The 18,023-nt window shown below is 36.4% G+C and overlaps 1 protein-coding gene across 2 annotated transcripts in view; it reads left to right on the forward strand.

Moving 5' to 3' along the window:
- Positions 1–18,023, forward strand: part of TTC27 (tetratricopeptide repeat domain 27) — a 109,774-nt gene that overhangs the window by 44,699 nt on the left and 47,052 nt on the right. For both annotated transcript variants that reach the window (XM_035321922.1, XM_035321921.1), the window contains exon 10: positions 13,762–13,875. In XM_035321922.1, the coding sequence (XP_035177813.1) occupies positions 13,762–13,875 (114 nt within the window). The remainder of the gene's footprint in view (positions 1–13,761; positions 13,876–18,023) is intronic.

Raw genomic sequence — 18,023 nt, forward strand, 5'->3', positions numbered from 1 at the left:
ATGTTTCTCCAATGCTCATTTTCTTTGAACTTTTTCTTTGTGTATAATGTACCAGGTCTTCATCTGAGTTTTACTTGCAGAGGTGTGGGAACAACCCCATTTGCCTGATGTCTTCTCAAATGGCAGATCAGTTCTGCTATTAATTACATGCACAGCTAGCTAGAAAGGCAGACATCACATCCTTGTGTATGTTCTAATTCTGATTGAATATCAGACCCCTGCATACCTATGTCCACATCAAGCGACGTGCCTTAATTTCATTTTCTCAATCCAAACAACGTTTGCATGATTCTGAGTTGCAGGGTTATGAAGTGAGACAGGAGATTTTCCAAGAAAAACCATAGAAACATCCAACTTACGAGAAAGCTCAGGAAATTCTTGATGTGTATTCAGAAGACATAAAGACTGTAGCAGGAAGAAGAAGCAGATATGGCCTGAGCTTTGGATGTAAGCATTATTGTAGCAAGTGCTTAGCCATTTCCCTGTACACTACTGAAAAGCGTGCTTGGGGAGGAGGAGAGAGAAAGTCATTTTGATTGGTATTCTTCCTGCATGTGAGGGAAGTGTGTATGGAAGCAGGAGGAGGGAAAAAGAAAGATGCAGCCTTTTACAGAACAACACTTACATCTGGTAGTAAAGGCAGAAGACAGAGACCTTACGTATGTCGGTTTTTGTTCCCTGTCTCCTTCAAAAATAAAATTCAGTGCAGAGGAAAGCTGGCCTAGGGATAACTTCAGGTTCCAAATGAGACGTCCATGGAGAATGGAGAGGGAAGTTGGATGTTTTGCTAACTAATGATACTTGCAAGAACCAAGACCAGAGGTAAGGCAGCCTCATTTTACCTGAATGTTACCTGTGTTGCAGTTTCCAGAAAAAATAAGATAAACAAAGAGAAGCTGTGAAGTCTGAAGATATTTTATTTGGGGAAATCATTCTTTTTCCATCATGACTTCAGGTTGCGTTGCCAGCTGAGTACACAGAGTCTGAGTATTAACTGAATGAAGGAAAGGAATAACCTTAGTTTATGGCTGGGAAGTAGCTGTGGTGGTTCTGTTTTGTTTTTCCAGTAAAGTGCTTTCTTTTAAAGGTAGGTGGAGAAATAGGTGAAGAAAGGTACTGAAGTGTCTTGACATTTCTAATGAGGATAGTAACAAATTATTCTGAGCAGGTAATAAGTGATAGTATTTAGGCAGAGTTGAACTGTTAGTGTTAGTTGCAAGTTAGCAGATGAATTTATTTTGCAAAAAAACAAATCACAACTCTTTTCAATATCCCTTTCCAGTAACTTCAGTGAAAAGAGACATTGCATAGTCCTTTTATTACAGACTATCCTTGGTTTTCTTTGTGTGGCTTTTAAAATGCCATCTACAGGAATATGTTCAGAGGCAATTAAGAAGAGTTGTATACCACATGGTTGTCTGCTCTTTCCAAAGAGACAGTTCACTTAAGTAGGTGGATTAGTGATTCATGTTCACTTACATCTATTGCTAGCATAGCAGTTAGCATAATACTGAAACTGATTAAATTTCTGCAAACATGTTTCCCAGCTGGGTTCTTCCCTTAAGTTAAAAATTATATAACACAATGTGAGGTACACCTGAGGTGTTTTTTTTTTTCCTTCACACACACACCCTTCCCCCCTCCTCATCCCCCTACAATCCAAAGACAGTCTGTTTTTAGAATATGTTCTTTCCCATCACCCAGGTGAAACAATCATTACAGAAGGGTCTGCAGTCCCGTGACAAGCTCAGGGGAACCCAATGAGATTTGAGACTGGAAAGTGGAATTGTTGAGGACTTGTGTAGGGGATTTTTTGGCAGTTAGCATCTCAGCTGGGCATCTAACCTAGGTGCTTTAGCTAGGAACTTAATCTTATTCATAAAGTCAATGCAAACTTAGGGTCTTAGGGAGCTTCAAAAGTTGATACTTGCTCAAAATGGTCTTTTGAAGGAAGTTTCCTATCACCTCAGACCTAGGGAGGCTAACTTCCAAGCTTTCCTGCCTGATTTTTTTTTTTCATGCGTACAATGGAAATGGCCCAAAAGCCAGCACAGTTGTTGAGCTGACATTGCATCAGTTAAGGGTTGGAGGGGGGAGGAGAGTAGCTGTTCTTTGCAAGGTAGATATCAGAAGAAGTACAGTTATTGCTTAAAAGCAATGCCATGAAGTAGAAATATATTTAGAGTGATTTGAAGGGATGGAATGTAAGGATTTCATTGGGTTGATGTTATCTGGAGCCTATCTATTTGCTGCAAAATATAGCATTTGATTAAGGTTAAAAAAAAAACATGGAGCATACAGTTAGTGAAAGTATGTTATCCTTCTCATACAGAGTAGTGGAATATTTTGTAAATATTGTGAGAAGAAAATCTATTGGAGTCTCTCTTAGCATGAGTTGATTATGCCGACTACTGAATGATTTCTATTATGTATTTATTCAGTATACCTCCAGATACGATAAATGCTAGATACAATAAATTTCAGAGAGGGTCAGTCACTTGCAAACTGAGATTTAATGGGATGCTTATAAAATTAAAATTAAATTTAGGTAAGTGCAATGTAATTGCTGCTGTAATGAGTATAGCATTCATTTCTAAATCAGTCTAGTCTAATCTAAATTGTTTAACCAAGACTTTTTTTAAAACATCTTTGCATACATTTTTTATTATAAAGTGTGGAGAGACAAAAAAAGGACACTTGTAAAGACTCTTCATAGCTTCAGATGGTGGGGAAGGGCACTGTCCGTGTATGTGTGTACATATGTCTTATATAGATCTATAGAATTAATACTTTGTTGCAAATATGTTCAGATATCTAAAACTGAAATTACTGTTGTGAAATAATCCCATTCAAACACAATAAAATATATAAAAATCCAAAAGTAACATAAGTCAAATCGTGTCTTCCCGTTCTAATGGTCAAATCGAACAAAAGGTACTCAGTATTTACAATGATGTAATGTTACCACTTTAGTGCCAAGGCTACCAGACAAGACTAGACAAAGCAAATTTTAAGAATACCATTCTAATTAAACCAGTCCCTTGGTGTGGATCACTGATGGTGTTTTGGCCTTGCTCTTGACTTCTTAACATCAAGAGGTATTTCTAATGGCTGCAGCTAAGAGCTTTAAGCCCAACTCTGCTCATGATCAGCTAACACCTGTTGCGGTGAAAAGCTATTTTAGTCGTACAGGCCCAAGATTAGTTTTATAGACGAAAATAAACCCTTGTCATACACTTGAGTGAATAGCTTTAGACTGTGAAAAAAATACGCAGAATGTGTGGTCTAAACCAACAGAAATATATATATATGGAATATTAAAGTAATACTGGAAAATGGCACTGTGCATATGCTGATGTCTTGGCTGGTGCAGGAAAGTAAATCTTATCCTCTTATCCTCTGTCACTTTAATACTTTTAGGATTTCTGCCTGTCTCTATGATTTACCTAACTGACGGTCAGACACGATTCATGTAAAAAGAAAGTAGCGTTCAAATAACGATAACTTGAAGAGACCTTTAAAAATCAGAAGCGATCATGCGATTGACTCTGTAATGTGCTATCTTGACATAACTCATTAAAATCAATAAAAGACCTAAAAAAGAAAAATACAGAACTTCTGCTAATATGTGTCATATAGACTCAAGTGCTGCATAATTTTGTGTTTGTTACAGTGCAAAGGTCCTGGCTCAATACTGTAAAGGTGCCATGTAGAATTTATATTAGATACTGTTAGGTAAGAAATATTTAAGAGCTGACCAAGTAATAACACATTTTCCCCATGCAACACTGAAAGAGAAACAGTAACGCAGGACTTGGAATAATGCCTGAAGTGTAATTCATTTTAAGTGGGTAATACAAGTCGTGGTGTTTTCGAAGAAAATCTGAAGTCTTTGTCTTGATAACTTTTGCCCGAGGATTGTTTGACAAATTAGGATGCTGTAACTCCAAAGACTTGCATACTGTTATTTATTTAATTAAAAAAAAAAAAAAAGAGAGAGAAAAATGGTGGGGTATTTGTCAAAGCACTATGGACAAAGATGTGGTCAATTACCACCTAAAATTAGTCAGTTTAGTAAAGAAAAAATCAAATTTAAAAATCAATTGTTTTCATGTGGATTAATATACAGTCCTATTGTTTCTAGAAATTAATAGTTTATTTTGAAGGTTTAGTGTCTTGAACAGATGACCACATTTTTTTCATATTAGTAGGTCTTATCCAGCTCGATACATGCAATCAAATATCAAACTTTATCAATACTTACGAAGGTGGGGGTTTATAGGCACTTAAATTACCACCCTCATCAGTGGTATAAATTCCAAAAATCATCATTTAGGAATGTTGTCTGTAGTGCTAGTGGTTAAGAGATCACAGAAGCTGCAATGAGAAGATGATTTGAAATGATTGCTTCGGCATCCTGTTTGTTTGTTCCCAACTTAACTGTGGTTCTTCTTCTATTATGTAGTCATGATATTTTATATGAATCGATATTAGTACAGCATCTATTAGTACAGTCTCTCATGTGCAAAGAGTGGAGTTGATATGCTAATAAACCTAATTCAGGTTTATGTTTTGCTGTCACCTTTTCTAACTCACCATCCAAAAGAAATTTTTATTTTTTTGTGTAAGAGTATGTTTGAATTTTGAATCTGAAGTCAATATCTAGGCAATACTCTCAGAGAAATAGAAATTACATATTTTATATAAAAATGTATAAAATTGGAAGGAATTTCCATCTGAACTTCATATTATTCAAACTCAGTAAACTGGTGGTTTGTGAGCTAGAGGAGCTCCCCTGCTAGTGTCAAAACCTACAGCCTCTCTGAAACAATGTTTGTTTTTTATATGGGATGAATTAAATAAAGATTCACAGATGAGTGTTCTGATTAGTTTGAGGGTTGAATTTTAATGCAATTGTATAATGATATGTAAAGAGAATTACATACTATAAATACATATCATTTATATATAAGAATACAAATGATACACAACAATGGAGAGATCTTTGTGTAAAATACCATGATAGGAAATAAAAAGAGGAAAAATCTTGGGGTAGCACTGAACTGAGGACAGTGCTGAGGTGGGTGGAAAACAAAGACTTGTTTATTCCAGCCTTTATTCAGCTTTCTGTGATTCTACGTGCATTGTTAAGTTTATTAGCAGTTACAGCTCTAAGAATACAGAGCATATGTACTATGACAATTAGGAAATAAAAGCTTTTGATTTAAGTGTAGATAAAAGGAGATGAGTTCTTATTGCTTCTTCCCATGCAGCTTTTTTTTTTTTTGCATTAAAATATTTGTTCAATATAAAACACATTCTGCACTTAAAAACAATCCTTTTGTCATATATTTAAATCAGGTTAAACATCACATACTTTTTCACATCCAATTAAAAATGTAAGTTACCTGTTGCCTATTTAGGAAACAGTAATGTATTTTAGTTGTGTAGTTATATTTTAAGGTTTTGTGTATGCTCATAGTTCTTGTTTCTTCGTAATTTCTGGTCACTAAACGATTAGTAAACAATGCTGTGATAAATAAAAACATCAAGAGCAGTTTAAGGTCTGTGAAAATTAGGAGAGATTTATGTTCACTGATGGTATGTAATCAGATCTGCTTTTGATTCTCATGTATTTTTAAAGCTTTGTGATGGAGAGGCACAGCAGAATTGGTATGCGTGCTGGATTTGAATGGAAAAGCTACTTAGTTTATTTCAACAAAACATATTTTTTTTTTACATGTTCATGCACCAAGCAGAGCAGGAAAAAAAAGGAAAGTTATATTGACTGGCTTGTTTTGTTGCTGAGTCATGATTCTATTACTTCATTGTAATCAGCATTTTTCTTGTTCTCTTGATATATATACTTTTCAGTACAACATAAGCACTGGTATGGGAAACCACCTAGTCACAAATGTACTTTATTTTACTTTATAGTATTCTAATAGAATTACAGTTTAAAATCATAAATCCCATTTTGGACAGAAGCTGTCTGTACTACTGGGAATCATTGGCATTTGAGCCCTGTTGATGGAGTGGCTGTATGAGTGAAGTGCCTGGAGAAGCTCAGCAGAGTTCTGAGTGGGTTATAAAATCATAGGAACTTCAAAAAGAGTCTGATCTTTTCCTTGTACTGTTACAAACATGCAATAAAAGCAAAGATGTTCATATGCATTTTCAACAGTGCATGCCTCAAGTCTAGGGTTTTACAAATCACCAGCAGTGTTGCGAGGGAGTTGAGTTTAATAAAACGAGTAAAGGTGGTGTAGGTTTGGCACCCTGGTACATGAAGACAAAAAGGTAGTAAAATTTGAGAAATGTGCTAGTATATTTCTGTTGAGCAGGCCAATTGAATTTTGCAGAGTACGCTGGTCTTTTTCAGGATACTTTGCTTAAGAAGAATTGTCTTAGCAAAGAGAAAATGTTGTTTAATGCCTTTGTACTGGCAGGCCTTATTAGTTGTGTGTACGTGGGGGACCTTAGACAAATCTGTGTGCACAGCAGCACATTCCTTTAACTTCTAATGTCTGAAAACTACATATAGGTTTAGCATTTTAAGGCTTTCTAACCAGCCAGCGAAGAAATTCAGAACCATACACTTGTTTAGGTTGGAATGGGCCCCTGGAAGTCATTTGGTCCAACCTCCCACCTCAGGCAGCATCAGCTCCCCTTGCTCAGTGCCTCATTTCAGTTGACTTGTGGATCTCTCCGACGACGAAGACTCCAGAACTTGTATGAGCAACCATTTCCAATGTTTTCACTGTGAATTTATTTTCCTTGCATAATCAAAATTTCCCATGTTCCAACTTTTATCATTTGCTTCTTGTTTTTTCACGTGACCTCTGTGAAGAATGTCTCCTCTTTACCTCTGCATTCAGCAGTTGAATGCAGTCTCTGATTCCTGCCTTAGCCCTTCTTTTCTTAATGCTGAACAAAACTAGTTCCCTTAGCCTCTTTCTTATATGTTGTATGCATCAGAACTAACATACACTGGATGTGGCCTAATCTATGAATGTCTGTCTTAAGCTGGTGAGGCCAGCATATGTACACATCTTGTATGTACTTTCTTCTTGCATTCAAATTTAGTGAGGAGTTCCTCATTCACTGGCTCTGGCCATCTGTCACACCTGCTCAGCTTTCTGTGTATTGGAGTGGACCCTCCTACTTTTTATATCTTCTTTGAAGGTCATCCAGCCCTTTTGTCCTGCAGGGATGCTATGCTTCAGTCTCACTATGAGGTGCTTCTAAACAGAGCCCTCAATAAGCTGTGATCTGCTGTCCTGAAGCCTGTAATGTTGCTATTCATCTTGATCGTTTTTCTCAGGGTCATAGATTCTGATCTCCTGGTCTTTGCAGGCAAGGCTGACATCAACTTTCACATCTGCAACAAGTTCTTCCTTATTTGTGAACAGCAAGGCCAATGTTTCCCCTTGTCAGCTGCAGTAGTTCTGTGTTCTTATGGTTAAAAAAATACATCTAGATTAACTAACAGATTATTGCAGTATAACTTCTGAAATTTTTGTTGACTGATCTTTTGTGATTTTTTTGTGGATTGTTTCTACTTCAGGTAATTAGACACTGTCCTAGTGATTCACACTTTTTTGGTCATAAATTAAGATAATTTTCTTTAGCAACTTTACATGCTGAAGGACTGATTCTTAACCCACATTAGTGTAGTCACTGGTTAGTATGGAAAAAAAAAAGATATCTAATTTTCATTCTAAGGACATTTCTCAAAACTAACATTTTTGCTTCTTTCAAAACGCAGCCTTGCCTCAATCTTAGTTTCTTAAACTAGCTCAGTACTGTAAGCAGAGATACCATAAATATTGTGTTATACAGAGTAACTTCTGATAGACCTGCAGGTTGCTTCTGTATGCTCTGAAAAAAAAAAAAAAAAAGGTGGATGAGGATAGGTGCTGGCTTCCGTCCTCATTAAATTAATCTATAAGGACATCAGGTTAAGTCATTCTGTTTAGCCAAGCTTATCAAATGTGTTCATCCTTTTATAGCCTGTTATCTATGTTTTATCGGATGAAATTCAAAGGTACAGGAGCTTTGGAGGCACCTCTGGCTTAAGGATTTCTGTCACTTGAACTAAGCCATGCAGGTGTCTGTAGGACTGTTACAAACCTGATCACTTTTGTAGGTGAACTGTTGTAAGCAACCTGTTTTCATCAGAGATCCGTCTGTACAGCAGAATCCAGCAAATAGTTTCATCAGCTCTGCTAAGTTGGAAAGATGCTATGTGAGGAGTGAGAGGGCAAAAGGTAATGAAGAGATAAAGGAACATCTGAAGTTTGTGTTGTTGCATAAAACCACTTTTAACTACACCTTTAATTGCTAGGAGTTTACTTTTAACAAAAAGAGCAAATGTGCTTGCCAAATTCCTGTCCTCAGGGGAGGATTCTGCTTTTTTTCTTTAAAATACAATGAAGCAAGCAGATAAAATACAATAAAGTAAGTAGAGCTGAACTTCTAATTTTCATGCATCCACAAACAAGAGTTTTGTCTTTGGATTTTACTATAAAAAACATCTTTCTATATGTAAGAAAAGTAACCGTGCTCTCATACTCTGCTAGCAATTTGAAATAGTTTCATACAGTTCATTAACTACTTTCCTGGGCAAAGTTTCCTGTGCATATTTTTTTTTGCAGAATTGCAAGAAGTATCTTTTATGAAATAGATTTGTTACTGAAAATACTTTAGATTAAAGAAACTCTTCCATAACATTGTCTTTTTTTCAGTCCATCTTATCTTTAGAAATTAAAGCAGCAAATTCTTTGGATCATACCATGGAAAATGAAATCAAATTCTCTCTATTCTCATAGTAATTTTCTACCCTGTTTTTTTTAGGATTGTATTCAACAGAAATGATGTCAAAAATTGCCAAAGAATCATTTGCTGTATACTTAAGAACAAATTAAGCACACATAAGGTAGCTTTGAGTGAGAGTCCTTCACCAGAGATGACCAGATATGTTTACAAAGCAACTGAAAGAAGCAAGGACAGCAAGCTTGTTCCCATCTTAGTCATGTTCTCCTCACCAGTTTTGTTAATGTACTCACCTGACTATTGTGCATTATATAGGTTCTTGAAAAGAAGCCACAATATTTTTCTCTTCCTACAGAAAATCATAGAATGAGTTACAAAGTTATCTTGCCTTGGCTTATATCGAAGAACTAAGGTTTCCATGTTAATTATCTGGATGATTTCATGAAAATTACTGTGTCATGATATGTGAAATATATGTGAAAAGGGTCTAACTAATAAAAATTAATCCACGTAACTAATTTGGAAGCCATTTGGAAGCCATAACTATGTATGGCTTTTTGGAAAACCAAACAACAAAGCTGCTGAAGTACACTAACTGAAACGGGTAATGAAAAGAAATTAAGGAAGGATTTTTTCTAAATCCCTCTTAGTGTTTTCTGTGTGTTTATAATTTAAAATATATTTGCAAATACTGGAGCGAATCTAAGCTGAAGGCCGTTTTCTTTGGAGGGGGTGACAGGACAATGGAAGAGAGCAACCCTTATGGTGCCTCACGCCAACGCCTTCAAGTAAGTCATTTCACCACATCTTGGCAATTTGATCAATAAGCAGAATGGCTGGTTCAGCAATGGACTGACGTGCAGATTCTTGTGAATTCCACAACTGGTTGCAATTAAAAGTGCTTGGAGTTTGAAAGTCTGCTTTCAAATGGTAGCTCTGTCATAGCAATTGTAGTAGTTTTCTAGGTTACTGATACATTTCAGTGAATAAAATGGAAGAATAGAAGAATGGGCTTATTTGAAGCATAGATTTGTAATAACGAGAAAAAGTCAGGAATCAGTCAAATTGTTTAGTACTGTGGTTACCAAGGATCATCTTTAGTTGTTTGGGCTTCTCATTTAGCATCTCTAATAAACGCATGTAACCTGTTCCTGGCTTGGATGTAAGAAAGAATTTCTTCGTCAAATCCTACTTTTGTAAACAGCAGATGGGGTCATGCAGAAGCATTGCTCTGAACAACCTAGACCTTCTGTAAGTCATGACAGACTAATACAGATTTATTTATCTGCCATTCAGAAGATTTTACTTCTGTTTGGTTTGTCAACTGTAGATTATACAGTACTGTAGGGGAACTAATGCTGCTCAGTGTGTGCTCACTGTCCCAAGGCTCTTTGGTTTACTATTCTACTTTACCTTGCATGTTGCATTCTTGGTTTTAAGCTTCAGGCTGCTTTCTGCATTTTTAGTGTCCTTAAAACCAAACATTTTAACTTTACAAATAATACACATGTACATTTGTGTGTATGCATGTATATCAAATACCGCTGGCACAAGCTTCCTTGAAGATTCTTGAGAACTTGCTCTGAGTTTTGTATAGGCATTGCAACTCATGCAACAGTACTTTCTCTGTTTCTCTACCAGAAAGCTATGGGAGTTACCAGAGTGCATCACACCAAGTTTAAATTCTGAATACTGATGAGGATGAATAATGGTACCAGAGAGTTAGCCTGGGTTTGGCAGAAATGTTATGACTAGGTTTAGTCTTGGTATTATTTGTAGTATGCTCCCATCTCACAATTCAGTTATTACTTGCCATTTTGTTCTTAGATAATAATGGGGATATTAGGTTATTACACAGGAATAGTATGCTCTTCCAAGTCTTAATAACAAAGCAGTTAGTATACAGTTTCATTCAAATATCACATAAGAATGATATATTGAATGATTGTTTCTGTTTTATATAATATTTTGGTAGTATCTCCTTTTTACACTTTGAAATGATGCAGATTAAGATAAAAAGTATTCTTGTTTGTAGGAAAAAATTGGAGTAATGACTCTTTCCTTGTGAAAACATTACATTCAGTGCAGGAAACGTTGCATAACCTTATATTCTTTCCTTTCTGCTCGCCCATCTATTTTTCCTGCTTTTCCGTTTCTTTATTTAATTGGTCTTTCCCTAAAATAAGAACAAAGATGCCTTGTGAAGATTCTCAGCAGTGTGTTTTTGTTCTTAAACTTTTTTACGATTTTTTTTTATCTGTCTTTTGTATAGAACAGTAAACTTTCAGGTAATGTTGATAAAACTTACATAATCTTGACTTAGTTTTTCTCTCTTCCAGTTGTTTTATTTTAAATTGTAGTCTAGATTTAGATGGAAATACAAAGCATGGGGACTGACGAGAAAACATTGTCTAGCATTTATGGAGACTTCAGGCAGTAAATTAAAGCTTGCTTCAATACTCGTACAGATTCTGAAATTCTTTAAAGTCCTCACATATAAATATTGTGTCCCCTTTATATGCATACTGTGTTGTATCTATGCTGCTTTAAATGTTAGGATTAGGCAGTGAAAAATTGAGTATTTGAGTTCTGGCATAAGAATGAGTTCATTACAAATATCATTACAAGTGTTTTTTAACCAAAAAGTAGGCCTGTTTCTCATTGTCCTAGGCTGTTGCAGTGTTGGTTTTATTTGTTTTGTTTTTACACTAATAACATTATTAGAGAATTTCTTTCTTTCATAACTGTAGAGCAGGTATGCCTTACCCTTCATTTTTATGAATACCTTTAAAAAACAGGTTCCTTACTCAGGGTCAGAGTGTCATTGCTCCTGCAGAGGACTAAATTGTAGCTACCTCTGCCTCTTTTCCATCCTGTCTCTCTTTTCATTCTCCTCTCTCCCCATACAACTTTTATACACACATCATTTATCAGGATGGCCTAAATAACTGGCTGGACAGCAGTGTCAGAGGTACACACAGAAGCTGAGGAGAGGCTTTCCTGACCTGATGCACTCGCCTTGTGCCATGTTGGGTGGTGTGGACACGGGGGCTTTGTTCCGTACCCTGCTTGTGCTGGGAGAGTGAACCAGAGCGAGGGGACATGTGCTCTGGTGCCGGGAAAGAGTTGTAATTGGGCCTGAGCAGAAATGTCTGCAGGAGCATTATTCATTGAGCACTTTAGTTTTCACCATTTTTTGAGAGATGTTGTGTTTATGTGAAAAATAATATCAAGGTCTATCACCATGTAGCAGAGAAAAAAAATCCATTTAAGTAAAAACCGAAATGATTTGACAGAATATCAGCAGTGGCAAAAGTGGGAGGAAGAGGTACCATTCTCACAAAAGTAGCCATTTTTTGGAACCTAAAATAAATGCTGTTGAAGTGTTTAGCCAAAAAACACTACGTTTTTTTAGCGGCCACCTGGAATGGGCCACCAAAGAATAAGCTCCGAAACCAGGGTCCTGTGTTAGGAATGTCCTGCTTGCTTCCTGCTGTGGAGGATTTGTCTTGAGCAAACAGAAAGTAGGTAGCAGATTGTACTTCCCAGGATGAGACAGAAGAGATTTGGACCAGTTACGAGATTTATTGATTGCTATTTGTAAAAGGGCACTTGAAAAAGTGTGTGGAGCGTAGAACATTGTTACTACATTCCCCTCAGCACAGGCAGGATGGTATGGATGCCTTTGGGTACTTTCTGCTGTAATGCTTCCTAGAAGTCATGGAAGAATTTGTGTAGAGGTTGTTGGTCACAAGAGGAAGGAAGGGTCAATTGATGTTGAAGTGTCTGGTGGTACATGTATTCATACTGCTTTCATTATGCTTTCATTTGCTGTTGCCTCTCTTACTTCCCAATGTAATTTTGCTTGGAGAGAATTTGTTTTAGCTTGTTTCTTTCAGCTTTCTTTCCTGTGAAAACACCAGGGGAAAAGAAAACAGATACATTACATTATCACAGAAATTTATGAGGCATTTCACACAAACCAGCAAAGCATACTTCTTAATGCATTAGGAGGTCTTTGAGAGGAAAGAATAAAACCACTGGGGCTCCTTTTCCAGTCTACAAATATCTATAGGCAAATTTCTTTTCTCAGTGAAGCTGGATCATATTTGTAATGTCAATAAAATTAGCAAGGAAGTTTCCCTGCTGTCTCCCTTTTCAAAGTAAATATCTAACAGAAGTTTTGGTATACAGTGTCTGAAACTGTTCTGGAAAGAATCCAGGCTATCTGTACATTATTAAGGGATATTGAGTTATATTGGCTACATAACTCTTCTTGGGCCTTCGTAAAAATTAGTGGTTGGAGTTGGCATCAGGTTCCTGGCACCAGGGCAGGGCTTTCAAAGAGAGAACTTGCCATATATTTAGCAAAGCTTTTTACCTAGACTATTCCCTGTACATCTACCACACATCAACAAATCTTGCTGTTATTCTCAAGACACAGCAAATTCTAACTTTATTAATGTTTGTGAGATTCATAGCAAGTTCAGCTAATGTAATATGGAGGTGTTGTTAGTGCAGGTGTTGGAGTACCTGATGTATGAGGAAAGGCTGAGAGAATGGGTTTTGCTCAACCTTAACAGGAGGAGATCTAAGGGAGGGGTCTCAGCACTGTCTGTAACTGTCCAACAACTAGGTGTGGAGAAGGCTTCACAGTATCAAATTCTTTATATTATTTTCATTTTGAGTAGCCATTTTAATTTATGCAATTTAATCTATCCCCTTTCTTCAGTACGCACCATATGGGTACTTGTATGCACAGCGCTGCAGTAGCTGAGGAGAAAATAGTTTTGATGGCTTTCATTTCTATTGAAAATAGATTAATGTAATCTGCACGGCATTGAATTCATCAGTATTGCAACCACGTATTTGACTTTCAAGCATGAGTTCTGTTTCCTATTCTGAGAACGTTGTTAAAAACTTAACTTTTTTCAGCATTTTTTCAAATGAAATACTGAATCATTTAAATTGCTGTTTTCTTTGCAGTGTTTGCTCTCTCAGCCAAAGTTCTGGGCCATTCAAACTTCAGCTTTACTTCTTCGGACCAAGCTTGAGAAAGGAAGCACTCGTAGAATGGAACGGGCAATGAAGCAGACTCAGGTAAGGCTTCTGAGTTGCCTTGACCTGATCTGAATGCCTAAGTTATGAATACAGGTTCTTTGTGTATTGAATGGAGACAGGCAGGAGTTAGGAACTTCTGCAGTTCCTCTCTAAACAGTAGTGAGCCAAAAATTTTAATTATGCCTCTAGATTAATGCATAAACTACAATCCTCTTATTTCTGCCAGTCCTTAGACAAACTTGTATATTTATAGGTGATAAATGGTCATTTTCTTTCCAAAACATTAAAATTTCGGAAGATTGAAATTAAAATCCGTTTTCTTACCTCAATTTTCTAATTTTGTGATATCTGAAGAGTGTTTTATGTAAGAATTCATAAATTTAAAGCTCCCACTGCTATTTTAAATTGTTTCTTACTGAAGTAAATCTGTAGGAAAAAAAACAAACTTGCAAATGGTCACTCATGTTGTGAGAACAGAAAAATACATTTGTGATTGCAGCTGCAATTTTGATTTACTGTTTTGATATGGTACTTAGATTAGTATTTGTATTGCAAGTTCAAGGTGGTGATTAAATAATCTTGCTCTGAACATAGATAACATCAGTTTTCCGGTAAAAATAATAAAAAATCAATCTGAAATTTATCAGCTAGTGGGATTTATTTAAGAAATAATTTTTTCAAAGGAAAAATCTGTAGGCTATATGAAGATATTTTTCTTTGTGTGACAGAGTTTTGTTAGCCATCTGTCATCTTTATCCTGTTTAGTCTTGTTGTCACATGAACAGCAGGCATTAATATGTGTCTGTCAGGCAACAATCCTGCTGACTAAAACAGCCAGGAATGTACAAATTTAACCATCATAGTACTGTGCAATTAAATCCTGAAAAGCTGATGTTTCATTTCAAATCATTATTTATGCACGGACCTTTGAAGGAGTGCAGCTTGGATGTGCTGCTGCATTTTTCTTCTGAGGAGGACATAGAGTTGCTGTAGTGGAATTTCCTAAAGTCAGCAGGAGATGTCAAGGAAGCCAGGATTCCAAGTCCGGGAGAAGATGTAGCATCTGGTGGCATTTGGGAAGTGATCTCAGGATCCTTGATGCCCTAATCTGTAAAGCAGTTGGAGCGTATCCAACATTTTTGGTCTAGCTTGATAAACCTGAGTACTGGAAGCTATTACACCATACATTCTCATGATGGAAATCTTCTGAAGGGCTTATCATTCTGTTTATCTGAATTCATCATGTGTTGCAACTGCAATAATGCAAAGGATTTGATAAGCAAGCACTGTGACATTCTGAGATACAACCTCACTACAGACATTTAATATGTGATTTTGAACACTATCTTTAATCCTTATATGTTTACATTTTCTTTCATTAAGTTCTCTAGATGTTTGAATACAATGACATTTATGTTGATCTGATTACAGCATCAAGCTCAGTTTCCAAAAATAGTTAGAAGTTGTATAAGGATTGATCTGTGCTAAATTAATGAAATAACTTGAATATCTTTCCATTTAAGGTTTTCATTCTTAAGTTAGATCAGATTGTTTTTTTAAAATATATCATGGTTTTTAACAATTTTAAGAGTATTTAAGGAATCGGAAAATTAAGGCTGACTGATGTTGTTTTCATCCATAATACAAGTTTGATAAATCATCTTCATAAAGATGTCTAAGCACTACCTGAAGAGCTAGCTAGTTCTATATCTAGTTATCAGTAGAATATGTATTTTAAAACCACAGAAGTTTCATGCAAATAGTTATTTCTTTATTTTTTTTATTTTTTTTATCAAAAAGATTTGATGTGGAAAACACTGTGTGCAAGAGAAAAGGGCAAGTTAAGCCAAGCTTGGAAGGTTGTCAAGAGGTGGATATACGTATGGTTGGACTACCCTCATTCTTTACGATATTTGTCTTTTAAAGTAGTTATTAGAATTGTAAGACAGTGCAAATAAGAAGTGGTAAACGGAAGCATCTAAGTAGCTTTAGGGTTGTGCAAAGTGCGTGTGGACCATTATAAACTCCCTTATTGGTACTGGGACTGCCCTCTAGGCCTCTCCTACCGTTATTCTTCCCTTCCCCATTTCTACCACCATATATCTGCTTCAGGTTTGATGTACTCTGGACCCTCAAATCCTTCTAACCAACTGGTCTGACATATAAGCAGCTTCCCAGCAATAAAGCAAGCCAGGCTACATATGCGCGACATTTGTTGGTTTGCTAAATAAATTACTTCAGGTCTATATGTTCTCTGGACTATCTTTGTTTAACTTTATTTTTTCAAAATAATTACAGCTGTTTTTGGAAGGACAGTACATGGGTTGAATGTAGCTGCCATGCTCCATGCATTAGATATATTCCTACTTTGTTAAAAAGCGTTTATCAAATGATTATGTAAATACCTTTTCTAATTGGAAGTCTTCAAAAGGAACTGGTATGATCACTTTCAAACTTTCCTGATTACGTTCAAAGTGTGAACTACAGATAATGTAGGCTTTGGAACTACTATAGTTTTAAATAATCATTCTGGAATGTGCTTCAGCTAGTAGTTAACTGGAAGTCAGGAGGAGAGAGGTTTTTTTTCTTAATATTTTTCTGGATGCTGCTGGCCATCTCTGTCCAATTTTTGCCTAAATGAGGTTTGGATCCACAAAAATAAGGTTAAAGTTTTTTGAAGTGAGTGCTTTTTTCAACCATTTTTCTAAGAAAAGGAAACAGCATTCAAGAGCTAAACCAGAGTCCTTTTACATTCCACTAGAATATTTAATCATGACCAGTGTGGCATATACTGACGTCTGGATCAAAGTACTGCCAACCAAAATGTGCCTCTGGATACAGTAGGATTTTTTAAAAAAGGAAAAAAAAAAAAAAAAAAAAAAGTTGGGTGGTGGTTGGCTTTTTTTCCTGTATGGATATATTTGAGGGAGGGTGAAGTGCTAGGATGGAAAGAAAGGAAAGCGATAGGAAGAGAAAACAGGAGGAAAAAGTGAAAAGTGGTAGTTTTTGATAAATTGCTCTCAACATAAGCAGGATCCTGGCATTTCTACATCAGTTTTGGGATCTTCAGCTACCTTCTATTGTAAGAAAGTAATTTAGAAACTATTAATAATGGAAAATGGGTTGGAACAAGCTGTTAAACCACAAGTTACTGCTAAAAGTGCAGCCAGAGCTCAAGTAATAGAATGGGGAATAAAAAGGGAGTTTTGAGTGGTCTAGCAGATATATATATATGTGTGTGTGTGTGTGTGTGTGTGTGTAAAAGGGAGAATGATTCAAAAAAAAAAAGCTTAGAGCACATAAAGGAAAGCATCCCACTGTAGTTTCTTGATACGTGAAATAAGAGTGCTCTTCCATCTTGATGATTTTCTAAAAATATGTTTAAGAATGAAGCAAAATGAATTAAAATGCCAAGCTGTGTGCAGAGGGTGGTGGGGTGGAAGCGAGAGCATCGTTATGCAGGCAGCGAGAGGTGGAGGTGCCATGTGCCTGGTATACCAGTAGCCTACTGTAACGTATCCTACAGTGACTTGTTACAGCTGCTTCCGGCAGCTTAATCCGTGTGGTTACACTGGCTACCTCGATGCTTGGAGCTTTTGTCAGCTTATATGCCTCTTTTCTGATTGCATTTTCAACTGCTAGCTGCACCTGGCGATAACATGCCTGTGAGCCAATCGCTCGGTTTTCCGAAGGCGCAATATGGTGTAGGTGATATTTCATACAGTTCTCTCGCTTGCTTTTCTTGGCAGCAAAGGAATTTGCCTGTTAGTGGGGTAGAAATGTGTCTTGAAAGGGTGTTTTTAATAAGACTTCAGGAGAGCAGGGAGCAGACTAGCAATATTATAGGCTAATCATTATGTCTTAAGATTGAAAGGTCACATGAGAGCTTGTTTTATATCCTTAGTCATGCACAGATGTATGTGGTTGGGAATTCTGTGTCAACTGCTCGGTAATTTTCACTTAAATTATACTTCAGAGTGTCATTTTCTCAGCAACAAATGTTTTTCTGTGTGTATCTAAATGGGAAATAATGATTTTTTTGGTTTAAATTGTTCTCACCAGAAACATGCTGAGGTGGTGTGCAGTTATTTCAAATCTGAGAAGAGTGGAGTATACCTTTATAGAAAGCAAAGCCAGTATAGATCTAACAGAACTGTCATCTCGTGCTCTCTGACGCACAACGTGCC

This window comes from Oxyura jamaicensis, chromosome 3 (genome assembly GCF_011077185.1).
Source record: "Oxyura jamaicensis isolate SHBP4307 breed ruddy duck chromosome 3, BPBGC_Ojam_1.0, whole genome shotgun sequence".
Taxonomy (NCBI): Eukaryota; Metazoa; Chordata; class Aves; order Anseriformes; family Anatidae; genus Oxyura; species Oxyura jamaicensis.